The 18,517-nt window shown below is 45.3% G+C and overlaps 1 protein-coding gene across 2 annotated transcripts in view; it reads left to right on the forward strand.

The window, feature by feature from the left end:
• The first annotated feature begins 6,334 nt into the window (after window positions 1-6,334).
• HELLS (helicase, lymphoid specific) overlaps window positions 6,335-18,517 on the forward strand; it is a 30,937-nt gene continuing 18,754 nt past the window's right edge. Inside the window, exons 1-7 of one of the 2 annotated variants that reach the window (XM_055719637.1) lie at window positions 6,335-6,916; window positions 7,178-7,360; window positions 9,614-9,759; window positions 16,018-16,140; window positions 17,569-17,628; window positions 18,114-18,150; window positions 18,236-18,300. In XM_055719637.1, the coding sequence (XP_055575612.1) occupies window positions 16,051-16,140; window positions 17,569-17,628; window positions 18,114-18,150; window positions 18,236-18,300 (252 nt within the window). In that variant the 5' untranslated portion in view covers window positions 6,335-6,916; window positions 7,178-7,360; window positions 9,614-9,759; window positions 16,018-16,050. Of the gene's footprint in view, window positions 6,917-7,177; window positions 7,361-9,613; window positions 9,760-12,121; window positions 12,275-12,542; window positions 12,665-16,017; window positions 16,141-17,568; window positions 17,629-18,113; window positions 18,151-18,235; window positions 18,301-18,517 lie in introns of those variants that run through there. The other variant, XM_027816906.2, reaches the window with a different exon arrangement.

Raw genomic sequence — 18,517 nt, forward strand, 5'->3', positions numbered from 1 at the left:
CCATCCCTGGCAGCAGGTACAGGGGACAGCATGCTGCCAGCAGCCGCTCATCCTGGCCACCAGCAACCTCATAAAGAGTGAACCTTTGTTGTCATTGTCCTGGTGTTTGGAGAAGACTTGGTCCAAGCAAAGGTGAAAGCCGGTGGGAATCCCTAAGTTGCTGTGGACGATCCTGTAAAGACAGTACAGGTCTGTAGGATCATAGAATCATTTAGTTGGAATAGATCATCAAGTCCAACTGATTTGATGGATCGTACCTCAGAGTTTGGTTGTTGGTTTTTTTTTAATGGAGAGTTCTTGCTTTTTGTGTAATTCCACAACACAGAAAAAAGCTCAGGGGATGGCAAACGGTTGCGCTGCCAGCCCCCTGGAAGCTGCAGTCGCACTGCCTCTCCCCTCAGACCTGGTGTAACGTTTCTGGCTCCAGCACCAACCCAAGCGTCTGCACATTCTTATCAGCAAGCCTTGCAGGTAGCGTTACGTGTTTGTCCACTTGAAGTAGAAATACCCCTTAACTCTGAACCTCCCTGGCCTCTCTTTTCATATGCTAGTCTCTCATGGTGGCTAAGAGGTTTATATATTTGTATTTAACTTTTCTGGCTATATAAATTTGTGCCTGCAATGGCTCACAACCATTAGAATTCAGAAAAAAAGACAATTAGAGAAAATCCATCGTGATGCAAACGTACAAGTGAGTCCATAGCCCACTTGCTAGCTCCACACATGCGAGCTAGTGACCTGGCAGTTTTGAGGCACGGACGTAACCCAAGCCTGGTATCTGAACACCTGGCCCTTTACGGAGATTTAATGCAGATTTGGATTGGGCAGCTCACAAACACTTTGAGAAAGCGCTAGCAGAAACAGAGGCAATCTTTAAAGCCGTGGGTGGGGGAAGACAGGGGGATACAAGGCAGGCAAAGCTAGGCAGGCTAGACAGCTCTAGTTAGCATCCAACTGCGATTTTTATTTATATTTTTTAGGGGATTCTTTGGCATAGACTCTAAACTTTTTGGATCATTGATCAGTTTTAACTCTGAGTTTCTTGCCAGCCATCAGATGTTTAGCAGAAAGCATTGGCAGGATGGTGCTCTGCAGATTTCCTGGCCTCCCAGAGCAGTGCAGACATCTCTGCTGGCACAGAAATACTATGTGGAAAAAACTGTGGTCAGGAAAAGATTTCACAATATCAGCAGTACCCAAAGGGAGGACGAGGTGGAGCTTTCAATGAGTAATGTGAGGTTTGGTACCAGCAGGTCTAAATATCTCAGATAAAAGTCGTGATTTCGTCCTGGTAATTTGGTGAGGACCTGACCTACTGAGCGTGCTGTGGCCACCCTGTTTTCCCCTCACAAAAATGGAGCAGCCTTCCCTCCCTGGCTACCAGGGTGCTGGCCTCTAGCGAGGGACAGCATCAGGTGCCTGCTCTCACTCCATCCACCAGCGAGCCAGCAGACCAGCCTCCTGATCTTTCCAGCGTTGCTTCCCCGGGTGGCTCTCCCTATATTGACTGGGCACCTCTTGGGCAACCTCTGTCTCTTCAGAACCATCCTCCTCTTCCCCAAGCCAGATGCTGCTTTCCCACCACCATGCACACTAGCCATGCTGTCTGCTGCAAAACGCTGCAACAAGGGGGTTTTAAGCCAGTGTCAGGTGGGTCTCCAAAGGTCAGAGCTGCCCGAGAGGTGGCCGGCCGGGTTCTGTGGGTGCTGCAGCAAAGGGCCATGCAGCTGCATCTCAGTGGGGTACTCTGGTCTTGCAGCCAGATGATGTGCTGGTGAAAAAGATGTGTGATTGGTGCGCCGTCATTTTGAGTTGGAAAAGAAAACGGTGAGGAGCCTGCATTAATTAGTATTAAACTATGCTTGGCAGATGCTGGCTCCTCCACAAAGTATCTGTTGCTAGAGGGCATGAGAATATACCTGTTGAGCTGGATGGGTGAGGTACAGAGATAGTACCAGGGAGCAGGATGTACAGTGAGGTGGAGCAGAAACACGGGTGGTGTTCTTGGGTGAAAAACCACTTAAAAGCAAGTAGTGATGTCCATGAATTACACCTCCCTTTTCACCTTTTTTCACTTGGGCTCTGAAGTCAGCTGGTATTGAAGAGGAAAGGCAGGAAAATGCAACTGTGATTGCTGGTGACTGTGCGAGAGCTCTGGGAGAAAATATTCCAGCACATGGAAGTGGTCATGTGTTTCTGCTGGTGTTCCACCAGCAGATCACGGTGTGTCCTGCCGAGGAAGTCTCTGTGGTTATTTCCACTTGTCTGTGTGGAACACAAAGTTCAGGTACCTGAGGCACAGGGCAGGGAGGCAGGCACTGTAGGGAATCTGCATAAACTGGGACCCTCTTTAGGGACACACGATAATTAAGGCAAACATATAGAGAGCCTTTGGCTGGCATGAGGTCTTAATAAATAAAATTAAGCCACCTGCAGTTCATTGACTCGATTTTGTGACAGTCATTGGAGTGTACGAGCAAGTCCTGTACAGGAATGGGGATAGGGTTTTTTATTTATGTTTTCCCCTTCTTTACCTGTTCCTGGCAGGTGAAACTTAAGAGTTTGCAATAAAAAAATGGAAGGTACCAGCATAGCTGGCAAGGGCAATAACTCCTGGGCTCTCAGGTTGGTCTTCATCTGCCAGGAACCTCTGCCTCGGCCAGTCTCACAGGCAGTCAATGCTCGTGTCCACGTTCTCATGGGTTTCAGGGGAAATGAAGTGTCGCTTCAGCCTTTTTCCCTGCAAATCTTTGATTTTCCCACCACTACCCTAACAAAACCCTCCAGCACTGAACACAATACATCGTTAAACCTAAATTGATGCTTTCAGTATTACTGGAATACAAGTAAAGAGAATTTCAACACAGCATTAAAAATATGTCACCTTCGCTGTGGTATTGTACGGGAACTGACATGACTTCTTATTTTGTTTGCCCATGGAAGAGAACTGTCGTTTTCATTGCTAAAATATTTGTCCATTGGATGGAAATAATTACAAATGGAACAAAACAAAATGTTTTGATTAAATACAGGGCTGGTCTTGTTTTTTCCAGTAAATGTTTGATGTTTTCAATTCTCTTCCCCCTCTCCTGGGGGGATAATATAATGGATAGTTATAGATCACCTTCCATCTCAGAACACCCCAGATTGCACAGGGATTGCTCCCTTTGCCACTGAAACATTGGTACCCGTGGGGCAAACACCGGTGAACAATTTATCCCCCACAGGGTACCGCCATGAAGGTGAGCCATCTGCCATGGGCCGGGGGAGATCTCGGGAGCCAGACTCCATAACTCGTGCCAAAGCTAGGGGTGAACGCCGGAGTGTCAGATCTCGCTATCCCATGTCTGAGGAATGAAAACCAGCAGCTGTCTGAATTCCAGGGATGGTGCTGGGAATAGCTGTGATGAAACGAAGTCCCACCAACTTTGATCTTGGATCTCCTGCACAGGATTAAAGGGGTAGCTGAGTTTGGGCCTGAGGCACAGGCATTCGGGGAAGCAGCAGGGGGAATTTGCTAAGTTTTTGTGGGACTTTCCTGAGCATATGATGATAAAGCAAAGATAACTCTCTTTTATCATTGCAATCAATTTCTTTTAACTGCAAGTGCTTCAAGGCCCCTGCAGGACCACAGCCAGGAAGGACATTGGCGGGCTGCGATGCTCCCTCGTGGTGCTGCGTCGTTTGGGTTGAAGAGGTGATGCTTTCCACTGGATCAACCTTGTAAGTAAGAAAGGAGCAAGAAAAGATTTGTTTGCATGCATCCAAACACTTTCCTCATTCCTCCCGCTTTCTCCCGATCCTGATGTGATCGGTTCATATACCTGCCACTGCCCTGGGCTGTGGGCAGCTGCCAGACCCCTCCGGCTGCTGTCAGTCTGGGTCAGGACACCTTTGCAGGACTGGCTCCAAGAGACGGGACTGCTGTCTATACACATACAGCATTCGATCCCCACCGCTGTCAGAGAGAGGAATCATATTTCCCCCACCCTGCCCTCTGGGTAAGAAAAGGCAAACATATCATAAAGGTACCGTAATAAGTCTGCTAAAGATGTCTCTGCAGCCTCTTTCTCCTCCCCAAACTGGAATGTGCCTGAGCTCCTTCTGGTCTGCTTATTTCTTTTCTCTGGCAGCCCCTGGGGAAGGCACCTAATACCTTTTCACAAACATTATTTATGGGCTCAGAATGCCAGGAACGTGTCTTTACAAATAGTCTGTACAATATGTCCTGAGCCCTCCTGTCTGGCACCTAATTATGTCAGTCCACAACGCTCAGGTTTCTTTGGCTTTTTGCTGCAAGCCAGATTTACTGATTCTGGGTTGTTTCCATGCATGCTCTAATGACCTCTTGCACGGTAGCATCCCAACTGTTCACAACTCCTGCTGATTCCTGCTTAGGTCCTAGGGCCGATATTTAGTGTTTCAGGAAAAGAGCAAGGTCAGTGCTCACCCTGCAGTACCTGTGTTACCTTGCACAGCACCCAGGGATGCTACAGGCTTGCCCCACAGAGGGTGAGCTCACTGGATCTGTAGTGGACCATCTCTTACCTAGCACCACTCCCTTCCACGAGGTCTGTATCAATTAGATTCATCTATAGGTCCAAGTAGCAGCTCTGCTTCTGTACCCAGCACTAAGATTAAAGAGCAGGTACATACCAGAGGCACAGCTGTGGATACACTTTTTATCAAAACCACCTAAAAACCTTTCTTTGGATGAAAACCACTGGTTTTGTTAGGATTTCTGTCTTTTCAGGATCAAGACCACAGTGTAAAATCTTCTGAGAGAAGCTTGTTGGGTTTTGCCTCTCCTCTTGCCTAAAAGACAGAGGGAAAGGATGCACTTTTGTGGGTTTATAGTGCTTCCCATTCCCTGAGTCTGGGATACTTTATAAATGAGGTAGACTTTGGTCTCAGCGTAACAGCATGAAAGGAAATGTCTCACTCCCAGTCCAGAGTTTGAGACGAAATGCAAACAGTGTACCCAGCTGAAAGCATAGGGCAGGAACTGATCTGAGAGAGCATTTCATCTGGGTGCAAATATCAACATCTCTATTACTCAGTGAATACTATGTGACCCTTAATGACTGTAGTTGCATGAACACTCCAGCTTTACATTCAAGGCCCAGTGTAATATCTCTACCAGCACAGGTCCTGTAGCTTAACCGGTGTTGTTTCCACATGCCATAAGGCTTTCTGTGACTTGGGGGCTAAAAAAGAAGAGCATCACTAGGCTACCATTTATCATGGCTTGTCTTCTGCCCATCCCTTAGGTTGAGTCATTCATTCTTGGGCTGTGCAGTCTGACTTGATCACAGCAGAAGCTTTCAATATGAAGAGCAGACTCTTGAGGTGCAGAATATTTTGAGAGAAATCCTGGGAATTTTGATAGAAATTTGGCAAGGAGAGGGTATGTGCTGACACAGCAAAATACTCAGTGGGTTCACTGAGGCTGGTATTCCCCCCAGTTACTCCTGGATGTTTTACTGGCCATCTCAGCCCCTCTCCAAGACCTCATCTACAGCTACTCCGGTCTTCAAGGAAGGCTTCGTCTTCATGACCAGCGTTTTCTGAATGCTGGCAGAAAGGATGGGACCTGCTGACTTCAGACAAGATGCCAAAGCATGCAGATAAGCATGTAAATACTCTCTTAAAATTCATTTTAAAAGGAGAAAGGGATGAGGGGAGGGAAAACAAAATACTCAGAGATGCTGACTTGCCATCTACAGTCATCCTCCCTCGCTAGTGATTAATCATCATCTCCCCCTTCGAGCCCAACAGACCAGCTACACGCATTCCTCACTCTCTTTACTGCTGGAAAGAAATTTGCTTTTTGGCATGCCTTTCGTAGGATTCAAAATACCTTTGTGCTGCGGTGAGTGTGAGGGAAGGGAGTTTCGCTTCTCAGCAGATATGCTGAAGGCATGTATTATGGCATGGGCTCTCCACCCTACCCCAGTTGCAGGGAGCTGTTTGTGGCTGCCTGATCCCAGAGCTCTGGCACACGCAGCTGGAGACTCTGGGTCTATGACTATGGCTGCCTGTTGCCAGAGATCAATATGCTCTTGCAGCGTGGAAGACCTCAGTCTTCAAAAACTGAGTATGGAGGAATTGGAAGGAATGGGATATCAAAAGAGATAGCAGCTTCCCTTTACTGTCTGCATGCTGTGAACCAAGTGAATTTTGGGTCCTGTATAACAAAACATAAACAAATCACATTTGTAAGTGCAGTTGCAGGCAAACCATGTGCAAAGTAGATTCCCCTGAAGACAATGTAAGCCTGGTAAAGGTGTTGACTAAGCCCTGAGAAAAGGTTCTTAATGGCACAGACAGGTCCCTTTCCACCATGGCTGTGGTTCAAGAGGCCTCGAAGAAGGTGATGTGCATGGGAATCTGGCCCTCCTTACTGCTGGGGTTAAACCGGGGTCTGGCTAATGACGGAGCATTTCCTAATATTTGTAATGACAATTAAATGGGTAAAGAACATTTACTGGGTGATAATGCTTGTAGCTAGCCCAGTGTTACCAAAAGACAAGACGATCATCTCATGCAAACCAACTGTCAGGTGATGCGGCTGAATCACAGCAATCACAAGCCACAAAAGAAGGAGCCAATTTACTACCCATGCACAGAGTTTTGTGAACACCCTGGTGCTTGGACCTCTCTTGCATGTCAGCTCTGGGGTTTGCTTGTACATACATGTGCTCTCAGCCTGTAGTAAGATCTCAACATGCATGTCTGGTACATTGAGCTCATGGATGTTTGTGTACCCCCTTTGCCTGCCAGCAAAAATTTCACAAGAGTTTTCTTTTAGCATGACTTAGAGGTCATTGTCTCATGTGACACTCGAAAATGTAATCATTCCTGGTTGGACGTGTGACCGTGAGGAGCAGCAGGGAGCTGGCATGTTCAAACGTAGGTAAGGACTCAGAGCCCACACCTCTGCTGTGCAGCACGTCCAGAGCTGCACCCAGTGATCAGCTTTGCCACATCCTTTAGACCCAGCCTGCGAACCACCAGCACCCCGCGGGACACAGGCTGCAATCGGCCGTGCTGTGACCCCCAGTCTTCATGGGGCGATCAGATCGGCAGGAGTGCTGGGTAGGTAGCAAGCTGCAGCACAGCAGCATTTCTGTGCTTTCCCTCTCTGCCTCAGCCGTAACATTTTCATTTCTTGCAGCCACAAGCAAAGAGGTGGTTGAGGGACCGTGGGAGCTTTGTCCAATGGGGCTGGATGACTTCCAGGGTCTGGAGCCAGCTTGCCTACCTGGGGTGCCTGGAAATGAAGTCATAAGCTCCGATCCTAGTACCTATTCACATTGAGTGAGAGCAGCCTGCAGTTTTGAAGCAGAAGGTTATCAGGGTAAGTGCTGTTTCTCATCATGCATGAAGTTAGTGTCTGCCTGAATGCACAGCCACAAATGATCGCAAAGAGCCAAACAGTTACGGGCAGAGAAACCAGGAGAAGATTTTGTTACGGTTACCTGAATGTAAGCCAGGAAACACTTTGCTGACAGAACTTATGCTTGAAAGATTTGAACCAGGTGATGAGCTGGATAAAACTGTCATTTCTTAGCAGATGTCATGTTCTCAGTTACAAGCAGAAGTGCTGTAACATCCAGACCTAATCATGGTGAAAAAAACACAAACGACCCCTTAAGCAATGCCTGAATAAAAGCTGTGTATTCAAATGCCAGGCTGAGAGCTCACTGTAGCTGTCAGACTAATGTGGTGATGCTTTTATCACTTTTGCAGCAGCTTTTTAAGGAAAGGATCCTGGCCCCCAAACGAACGGCTTACCTGCTGAAGTGTAACATCATGCTATCACTTCTCTTCCCTGACAACCATAATCCTGGTCTGTCTTGTCTGGGCTGCATGCTGCAGCAGGAGCTAGAAAACTGAGAGCTGTATCTCGAAAAACCTTGGGGTGTTGACGTACAGAATGGTGGGTGGTGTTACTTAGATGTCTTTGTAAACAAACAAATGTGGCTGATTAAAGCTAGAGGGCCACGGAGGTTTCTGCCTCCCTCTGCACACCCCACCTTTTTCTTGGCAGATACAGGGATTTCAGGTTACTCAAACAGCCAGGTTGGAAACAGGTGTCTCAAGAGCTGCTTGACCATGGGGTTCAGCTCCTGTTGACAGAGACAGAACAAATCTGGAGGAAGGCCGCAGCACCATAGCATGATTTTCTCGCAATAATGGTGGGATGTTTCAGTCCAGCAAATGCTATCCCTGGCCCCCTGCAGCTCGGACTGCCAGAGGAGAACTTGGCCGTTTACTAACACAGAAGGGGTGGCAAACATGCTCCTGCTTCACTGATCAACACATCCTGCCTTACGTATTTCAGGCACACAAGCTACATAATTAAAACCAAGGCAACAGCAGTTTCTTGGAGACTGTGCAGCCATCTAGCGTTGTCATATATATAGCATGCTGGTCACCTGCCCAGACCCCAGATACCTTCAGAGCTTTTTTCCTACATGTCTTGCAGCTGAATGTTTAAGTTGCAGGAGATTTAAACTTGCCAGTCCACTGATCTCGATCTGCAATTTCTGACCATCCTAAAGATTGTTCTTGTGGATAGAGAAGAGGATCTTGCTACAGTATTTCTTTTAGCCAGAGCAAGTATGCGTTGTTATTATCAGGAAGAGCAACCAGGGTGTCCGAGGCTGCTACTGCTGTGTTTTAACAGTTGTTGATTCTTAAGCAAAAACCAAAAACAAACAAACAAACAAATTAAACCCCCAGAAAAAACCCAAAAACAACTAAATTTGTAGATCAGCGAGCAAACTTCAGGGATGCCACTGCTACCTGCCACAGTGCTTTGGAAACTTTCTCATTTGCTCAGCAATAGGAAAGCCATGTACATATATCATGAATAAGACAAAGACAATAGCCTGAATCTGTATCTCTCACTTTTCTCATCTAGAGAAAGCTATCTCCCAGCTTCCTCTCTGGCCATTCAGCAGACAGGGTAATTAGTACAAGGAACTACTTTTACAGTTTGTAGTAAATTAGTAGGGCAACCTGCGCAGGTAAGGAGCACGATGAAATGATGCACATTCTTGTATTGCATACCACAGTGACAAGTAAATCTCAAAGGTGACAGCCCAGGGTTACTGCGACTTAGCAGCAGCCCCTTGGCCAACCCAAGAACAGAACTGTCTTTGTTTACAATCTGCATTTTTCTACACTCTTATCTGCTCTCTTGCACTGTAATTTCGCCCAGCCCTCTCTGTGCCACTGGGTTCATCTTTCTCCACACCTTGCATTATACTGTCCAGGTGTGTTGTGAGGGACTTTGAAACTAAAGGTGATGGACTAGTGACTTTCTGCACTGCAATAACAAGTTGCCAACTACTGAGGTAAAAAAAATAATAAATTGCTTCTGGATATAAGTTATGTGTTATAACCTCTTTGCTTGGGCTAAGCAGTGAGTGGAGATGCCATGCAGACACATCATTTTCTGGATCCTGCTACGCTTATGGAAGGTGCTACCAGCTCTGCCAGTTTAACACCCTTTGCTGGTGAAAATAGCCCTATTCCCAGCCCCTAAGGATCTACCCCACAAACAATTTACATAAACACTGCCTTACTCCCCTTGTTACCTCAGACCTTTGGCACCAGTTACTGAAGTCTCAGTCTGGAGAATATTTGGAGAGGAGCAGTGACAAGCAGCACTTACTCATTCCACAGCCATAGCTGGATCTGGAGGAGGATGTTTGTCCACATCACCTTACTCATGTGTGCTAAGCCACGGTAAGTGCCGTTGTATGCAGGACTGGACATGAATCTTTTGGACATTCCCCTTCTAAGTGTCTGTCTTTCTGTCTGTGGGATGTTAAAGACAGGCCATGATGTGTGTCCAACCGGCTCTAGCCACAAATGACTGATCTGGTAGCATTTACCTGGAATATTTTTTTAAGTTGTGTTTTACAAAGCCCTTCACTGCACCAAGCGTTGTAGGTATTGGATAGCTGAATGCCACCAAAGAGATGGCTAATTAATTACTAGTTTGTCATTTATTTCTGATGACTTTTACCAATAAACAGGGAAAATAATATTCCAGCCCTAAATTATGACTAGTTGAATGCAGAAACGCTCTGCACAAAGACAAATGCTCCCCTAGAGGCTAAGAGAGCCAGTCTCCTGTTGCAGGGGGTCCTGGGCTGGGGTGGTGCAGCCCTGGTGCTGGGAGGCAGGGTAAGGGTTGCTACACAACAGCAGTCTCGCCCTGCAAAAATGAATGGCAATTGTGATGTTGAGCCATCCTCAGGGAGCCACAGCTCTGCTAACCACCAGCAAATCCCTTCCCACCCCAAACAGCTTACAGACGAGGTACTGGGCAGAGCAGGAAACGGCTGAGACAAAACTGTCTGATTTAAGTGACAATCTGAGGTAGGGTGGTGTATGTCTCACTGCCTCCCAATTCTAAAAATGGCTTTAATGGTATTACAAAATTACGTGTACAGATAGAGAAGTAAGATGGAACATTTGTATTCTATTATGTATTTTACCGAGAGGCTTACTTTCTTTGGATAATAGAGATAAATTCTGCTTCTTACGATTTCTGGGCAGGACTGACCTTATGGTGTTTTTTAAAAGTAGTGGAGGTGTTAACATTTATATCCCAGCCAAAATCTTTGCAATTTCATTTCCCCACGTGCTCCTGAAGTTCTAGTTACATCTTCATCCCTACTTCCTGCCTGCAACTGGTGTTGGGAGCCACTTAAGCCACCACCATGTTCCAGCTTGGATGCATTTCAGTTGTCATCCAGGCCATTAATCTAACGGTGTAGTTTGGAAAGCACTTTAGGTCTCACAGAACGAAAGGTGCCTTAGAAAATAAAGGTTTCCTTTGTTTATTCACTGCAATGTGAATTCACTTGAGAATAGTTGCAAGTGAATCAGAAGCTTGGAAACGGCTGCATTCAATTGCCACAATGCCAATAACTTTATTAGGGGGTTAATAACATTCCTCACTGCAAACATTCCCTCGCATCTATGCAGAACCATCTCGAGTTCACCTCCAAACTACACCTTGCAAAGCAGAATCACTTTTACATAAACCACATTACAGCATCCAGAAAGTCTCTAAGGCTTTGGGAATGAGAAGAATGCTATCCGCTTCAGTTATTACCAGACTTGTTATGCTGCTGCTTCTTTGCTCCTCCTCTCTCCCTTCCCAGGTCTCTTTTTAGAACCAGGAGCTCTGGTCCCAATGTGTGTGGAGAGCCAAGTTTCAAATAGTGATCCCTTTGACAGTCAGCTGCAAGAAATTACCAGCACAGCATTTTTTTTTAATGGATGTGAGGCGATAAGCCCAAAGTATTCTGACAGCTTGTGTTATTTAGGTGAAGCTAAAGTGTTTGTGTTCTGAATACTTACGGTAATGTCTTGGGAAAGAGCGTTTTCCACCAGTTAAGGGAAGGACAGCTCCCGGTTGGGTTTTAGGGGCTCTTCTGCCCTCCCGTGACACAATCAGAAGCGTCGAACTAAACATTTGGAATCATAGAATCATTTGGGCTGGAAAAAGCCTTTAAGATCATCAGATCCAACTCTTACTCTAGCACTACCAACTCCATCACTAAACCATGTCCCTAAGCACCAAATCCAGGTGTTTTTTAACCACCCCCAGGGCCGGTGACTGCACCCCCCCCACGGGCAGCCTGTTCTAGTGCTCGGCCGCCCATCCAACCTAAACCTCCCCTGGCATATCCCAGCATTGCCAGGTCCACCGCTAAACCACGTCCCTAAGCACCGCACCTACGCGTTTTTAAGCAGTTTTTCAGAGCGCTCCTTGCGCGGGGGGATGGCCGGCCCTTGCGGCAGCCCCGCTCCCTGCCGGGGTGCAGGGGCGGGTGCCGGTCCCACCGGCTGAGGGAAGCAAGGCGGCCGGGCCCCGGCAGTTTCAGGGCATCGGGCCGCCCGCCTCAGGGCCCGAAGCACGGGCTCACTGGAGCGGAGGGACGCAGCCCCGGGCCCTCTGCAGCGGAGCAGGCGGTGTAACGGAACGCCGGGCAGCGTAACCAGCAGCCAAGATGGCGCCCGGGCCGGCCCGGTAGTGGGCGGAGCGCGAAGTCTCGCGGGAGCACCGCCGCCTCTCGCGCGGCTTGGCTAGCGCGCGGTTTTTGATCTCGCGAGGCGGGCGGGCCCCGCGCGGGGAGGCCGCGAGCGCGGGAGCTAGTAGGGAAGGGCTGCTCGTGCCGTACCGCCTCGCGCCCAACGGCCCCGGCGCGCGCCGTGCCGGCCTGGAATATGGCCAGCAGCGGCGGTGAGGCCCGGGGGGCGGTGAGGGCCCCGGGGGATGGTCATGGCCCGGGGGTGGTCAGCGCCGGGGGGTGAGGGCCCTGGGGGAGTGGTCAGGGCCCAGGGGGGATGAAGGCCTGGGGGTCTCGAGGGGCGGCGGTGAGGGCATGGGCGGTGAGGGCCCCGGGGTGAGGCCCTGGGGGGCAGCGGTGAGGGCATGAGTGGTGGGGGCCGGGGTGAGGTGCCCGGGGACCGGCGGTGGGGTGCCAGAAGTAACCGTGCGGTCACTGCAGAAGCGTTGGGCGCGGAGATGGGGGAGCAGGCGGAGGCGGCGGTGATCACACCGGCCATGCTGAGGGAGGAGGAGCAGCTGGAGGCGGCGGGGCTGGAGAAGGAGCGGCAGATGCTGCAGAAGGTGAGGGGCGCCCCCCCCCCCGGGCAGTGGGGTCTGTCTGGGGCCGTTCGTCCGCCCGTATGCGGGCCGGGGCCGCGTGTCGCACACCTCCTCTGGTGTCAAAACAAACAAGCCTGAGGAGAAGCTGTTAAAAGTTCAGGCGGTGGCTGTGATTCACAAGCGCCTTTGATCATCCACGGGAGGCTGTTTGGGTTTTTGGCGTGGTTTTTGTTTTTTTGTTTGTTTTTTTACGTTAGGCATTTAAGTTTGCAATGAGAAGACTGCCTCTTTACTTTTGTTGTTCCGAGCCTAAAAATCTTAAGATATCATGCCTTTAAAGTAAAGCTAATTTCAGAAAGGCTAGTAAGTTCACAATCTTTTGAATTTCTATTTGAAATATTAAAGGCAAGACTTTTTTGTTTGCAGTTTCTGTATGCATATATCTGGCTGCTTTTCTTCTTTTTCCTCCTTAATTTATTAAAAAAAAAAAAAACAACAAAAAACAAGCACCAAACAGACGACCTGAGTAGATGACCTCAGCAGGACAGTTCTCTAAATCCCATTTATCCTTTCCAGAAATAAGTACAGTTAAGCCTTTCTTTTAGTAGCAGGTAAAGTTATAGTTTGTGGAGCTACTGTATCAAGGAAGCAGCTTAGCTTAAAATGCCTAGCCAAAAAGGATGGGTTTATTCCAGTCGTTCCTCATGTCTGCTCTCCTGCTCTTCTATGCATGCAGTTGTGTGGGCACCCCTAAATTGAGGGGAGTGGGAGCTGCTTGAGTTGGCATTGCTGCCAGGAGAAATGTACCTGTAATACTACTGAGAGCTGATGTTTGGTTTGTGTACTTCCGTTTGCTTATGTTGCAGGAAATATAGATTGCCTCAAGGAAATGATACATCACTAACATAAAATGACATAATCATTACTACATTTCATGTCTCTTGCTGTGAAAATTTTCATAGGTTGATATTAAGCATTGGTTGATACTAACCGATCTTTTGGAGAGAACGTGAAAACATGATGCTTCTAGGTGTGTGCTGATAAAAATTATCAAGGTGGCAGAATGCTATATAAGGTATTGTATTTCAGGCATGACTCCAGTTTTGCTCTTGTGGGAGTTGTATTCTTAACTAATGCTATTACTCATAATACTCGAGAAATCATTTTCAGTGGGTTTTTTTCCTGTCTTAAAAATTTAAGCATTGTTCTAAGGACATGAAAAATACAATTTTGAAGGCCTAGGAACTAATTTTAATTCCTCTTTTCACTGAGGAAAGTTGTGATTTATAAAAGTACGCTTTCAGGCTGCAGCGTTTTGTGATGCTGTAGTTAGAAAATAATACTTTATCATTCCAGAAGCTTCATAATCATTTTCCTTGCAAACAGTAAGTCATGACAGAGCCTATACAAACTTCTTTTCAGGTATTCCTTGATCAGACTTGAAAATGAAAATTTGGAGGCAATGCTTTTGGAGGGTAAGGAGGAAACCCTTGCAGAGCAAATTATCCCATTGCACAGGAAGTATTGAGAAAAGGACTTGGTGTATTTCTTTCACAACCAACTACCTCTGTAACAATGCTATAATGTGAATAGGGCTGGTTGTTTTCTTTTTAATTTTGTCTGTTTCTTGAGAATCCACAGAAACCTTCTAGTAGGGGTATCACTTGATTGTCCTGCATGCTTCTGTCACACTTTTTCTATGCAATGTGGAGCCAGTCAGGCCAAGGGAAATTAGTTATGTCGTTAAACCTAGGCTTATTGGCATCTAGGGGCAGTTGATGTTCTTGAAGCTTCTGGGTTTCTTATGCTTGTCACTTCGGTGAACCCCCTGCCAGGTGATTTGTACAGCAGTTCAGCAAAGGAGTCACTTGTTCTCTCTGTGGGCTGATGGCAAAATACCACTCCATAAATATATAAGAATGTAGTGATGAAAAAGATTATTTTGGGTTTTTTTACCTTTTCAGTCAAAAAGAGGGAAACACCTCCACTTTCTTGAGGCTTGAAGGTTTGAGTCAAAGGGCAAAGCGGAAAAATTATAAGAGTTCAATGCTGTTTGTATTCTTTGAATTTTCTTTTTTCCCCATGAAGTTCTCCCACTGGTCAAAGGGAGCAGTCCTTCGGACTGACCAGTTAATGGGAGGATGCCATGCTCACTCCAGTAAAAAGTGAGCAATGGCAACTTTCTGAATGAAGTAGTTTAGTTTTGATTATATTGTCTCTTGGCATTGCCATCAAGGGTTGATCTTTCTGAGCTCAGGCGCTTTTCATCTGAAGGATAAAACCTGGATTGGGGAGAGCGGAAGCGAGCAAAAACTGTACGGATAATCACAAGAAGGCAATCTCTTTCCCCAGAGAACTTGTGGAGATAGGTCTTGCCTAGAACACAGTGAGAGCTACTTGATAAGAATGGATTAATACTTGTGAAAAATAAAGGTGTGATATCTGGGGGAAACACGCTCCCCCTCTGCTGTGTCACACAGTTTGTCCCATGATTCAGCTAATATCCCTTTTTCCCTGCCTGTTAGTCTGTTTAGTTTCAGAAGACTCCATTACCTTTCTGTCTTAATGTGCCCTTCCCCCAGTGTTTCTTCTGAAAGCAATGGCATAGATAAGAATCTTGTGAAGCTCTGCATCTCACCTTTCTCCTTTTTCTCTTGAAGATGCTAATTTATATCTCAGTCTAACAGGCGGATGTTAGATGAATATGGAAGGATGAATGCTTTTTGAATTTTAAAGAGTAATTTGCAAACTTGAAGTGCATGGCTTTGACTAATCTAACAGAAATGACTTTCAAAAGCATGTGGGGATTTTGTAGCCAAAGCAAGCAGCAGCCACCGTCTTCACATTGGGTGTTGACTTGGCCTCTGTAAATTAGGCATGATGGTTTTGTAGCTGTCTGAATAGCTTCTTCCTAATGAAAACCGGTACCTTTGTGCAAATGGCACATGGAGGATTCCTGGCTAATACTTTGGAAACTGCTGCATTTTGCTAGGTAGGTTTTTTTTTTTCCTCCCAAATTTTGCAGGCTGTAAATAAATTTAAGTTTCATTTTGCTCTAAATCTACAGATTTGAATTGAGACACCTTTGAGCCCTTGAATGCCCTGTGCGTATTGTACTGGCAGTGTGTGTTGCAGAGTTCTATTTACATATGCAAGTGAATGCAATGCTCAGTTACTTTCATCTTGCAGTACTTCATAGGTACATGCAGGTCCATACGCTCACAAATCATAGATTTATAATGACTGGAAAGGAAGGGGTGTATGTGTGTGTGAGAGAGACAACGATATTTATCCTGTAGAAGAACCCTTCACAGTATTAGAAGTGTTAGCTCTGAAGCATCTATAAATACTTGACATCTCTTTTTATTGGCCAGGCTTGCACTTCTTGGGACCGGGAGTCAAGTGAAATGCGCTATAAGAGGCTTCAACATTTGCTTGAAAAAAGCAACATCTATTCCAAATTCTTGCTAACTAAAATGGAACAGCAGCAACTAGAGGTAGGTGTATTCTTGTCTACGGTGGGGATTCTTAAGATGGGCTGCCATCTGTTTGGTTTTTGGTGGTGGTTTGGGTTTTTTTTTCCATCCAGCTGTTTGAATTGAAGTAAAAGTGCTGGAAAGATTACAGTAATAACATGGAAATCTACTGAAACTACTGCCAGGGGGTGAAGTGGTGCTTTTTTCAGAATTTGTTCTATAAATTAATAGATAAATGAGACTGAAAAGAGCATGAATTTTAATTTAAAGTTGCAGTGTAAAGGTGGCATATCTTTACATTTCTTTACATATCATACATGATATCTTTACAGTTCTTCTGTTGGCCCGAGTACTAGGAAGAGAAAATAAATTTTATTTCTTACTCATAATATTTAAGGGAGCTAGAAAACCTGGAGGGAAGATAGAAGATGCAAAGAATTGGCAAATAGGAAGTTGTGCAGTCTGTGTTAAGTACTGAAGGCTGAGCATGAGGCTTGTCTTCAACAATGCTAACATAGGCCTCCTTTGAACAAATTTATAAATTACAGTGATCTGAGGCCATGCTGTTGCCAAATGAGCTTCTATAAAATCATGTGTTTTCCATTTTTAATCCATGGGCTGCTGAGTTTATATCTAGCTTTATCTTTACTTTCTTAACTGTACCTGTATGGACACGCTTGTAAGAGTTTACACTTAAGAGAGGGGGAGATTCTTAGGAAAAGATTCAGGGCAGCGATGTTCTTGGAAAAGTGACACTGTCAAACTGCAGAAACCTCCTTTCTAAAACACTTCCCTAGTTTAACTGTGAGCTCAACTTTGTAGTTGCTGCATTGATAGCATGCATGTTTCAGTACTAAGTATTGCTCTGTCTAGTAAATAGCAAGGTATTTTGTCTCATTTTCCAGGGTCCTTCTGCTTTCAGCAAGTAGAAAATAGTAGAAGGAATGAAAAATCTTAAATTCTTCAAGACATGAAAGCACTTCTTTCTTGAAGGCATTGTAAGCTACTTAACATTGCTTTCTGTTCTGCAATGAACAAAGTAGAAATTGTTCATATATATTATGTAGGTGTTAAAGGGGAGGTGGATACATGGAAAACTTAGCTCAGTAGATGTGTTCTCTAAGGTGTTTGCAGTTAGGACTATTTCTGTTGGAGTCTTTCTAAATTACTGTATTTAAGTGTTTAAAGTATTCACTGACAAGCAGTTCAGAGCAGTTGCACTTTCTTGTCTGAGTTTTGCTTTTATCATTTTAAGCTATGTCAGAATAGAGGTTTTTAATAAGGTTGCAAAAACAAAGTCTTTAGAGTACACAGAACTCTTACCAATATAATCTGCTTGTTATCACTTCTATAATGGGTAGTTCTCTTGTGGATGTTATTGAAAGGTAAAGGTATATGGGGTTTTTGTTTGTTTTGGTTGGTGATTGGATTTTTGTTTGGTTTTTTTAGGAACAGAGAAGGAAAGAGAAATTGGAAAGAAAGAGAGAGATGATGTTAAAATCTGCCAAGGTAAGACTAGCTATTTTATGCAACTTTCTGAGTAAAGTCTGACAAATTACAATGTCAATTTTGATCAAGGTAGGTAAACTAAGTAAGTTAGATTAGCTGGTATGTGACTTGCAGGTTCTATCTAGTATACCATATTTATTTTAATCATAATAAGAGAGTTTAAAAGTGCTTAAAATTGTACTCCATGACAGTCATCTTAAGGAGAGTTTGTGACTAATTTATACTAAAGAAAATGGCTTGAATGGTTGAAAAGATGGGGTTTTTTTGTTTTAGCAAGGATTGTTTATTCAGCCAAAATGCTGAATAAGTAATAAAAAGGATAAGCAGGTTTTTTTTTACTGTATATTTTAAAAAGTGCTTAATTGAAAGCTTTGCTTAGCACTTTTAGTAAGGCAGTGGTTTCAGGCTGATTACATCTTTGTATCTGTGTCCTGGTACTTATAGATGCACATGATGACGAACCTCTTCCTATGTTTATTTTCTAGGGTCAAAATCCAGTTGATGGTAAAGAAGAGAAATTGGGTAATGTGTTAGGCTTTATTTCTTGTCAGTACTGGTGTTTCTTTAATGTCTGATTTACTGTAGAAACTCAAATTATATCTTACAGGTGCAAAAAAGAAGAGAGGGAGAGAAGATGGGACATACAACATTTCAGAAATTATGTCCAAAGAGGTAGGCCATAACTATAAATAGACTTGTCTGGATTTTTGTAGCACAAATTTTAACTGGTGAGGCAATCGCTGTGAGACATCTGTATTTTAGAGCAACACATTCTTGTACATTGCCATCAGGGATTATCAACCAACAGCCAAAAGTAGTCTGTCTGTACCATAGGACTTTCTTCCATCAAAGGTCTATGTAACAAGCAGTGTTGTCAGACCTATAGAAT

Source organism: Falco cherrug, chromosome 9 (genome assembly GCF_023634085.1).
Source record: "Falco cherrug isolate bFalChe1 chromosome 9, bFalChe1.pri, whole genome shotgun sequence".
Classification (NCBI taxonomy): Eukaryota; Metazoa; Chordata; class Aves; order Falconiformes; family Falconidae; genus Falco; species Falco cherrug.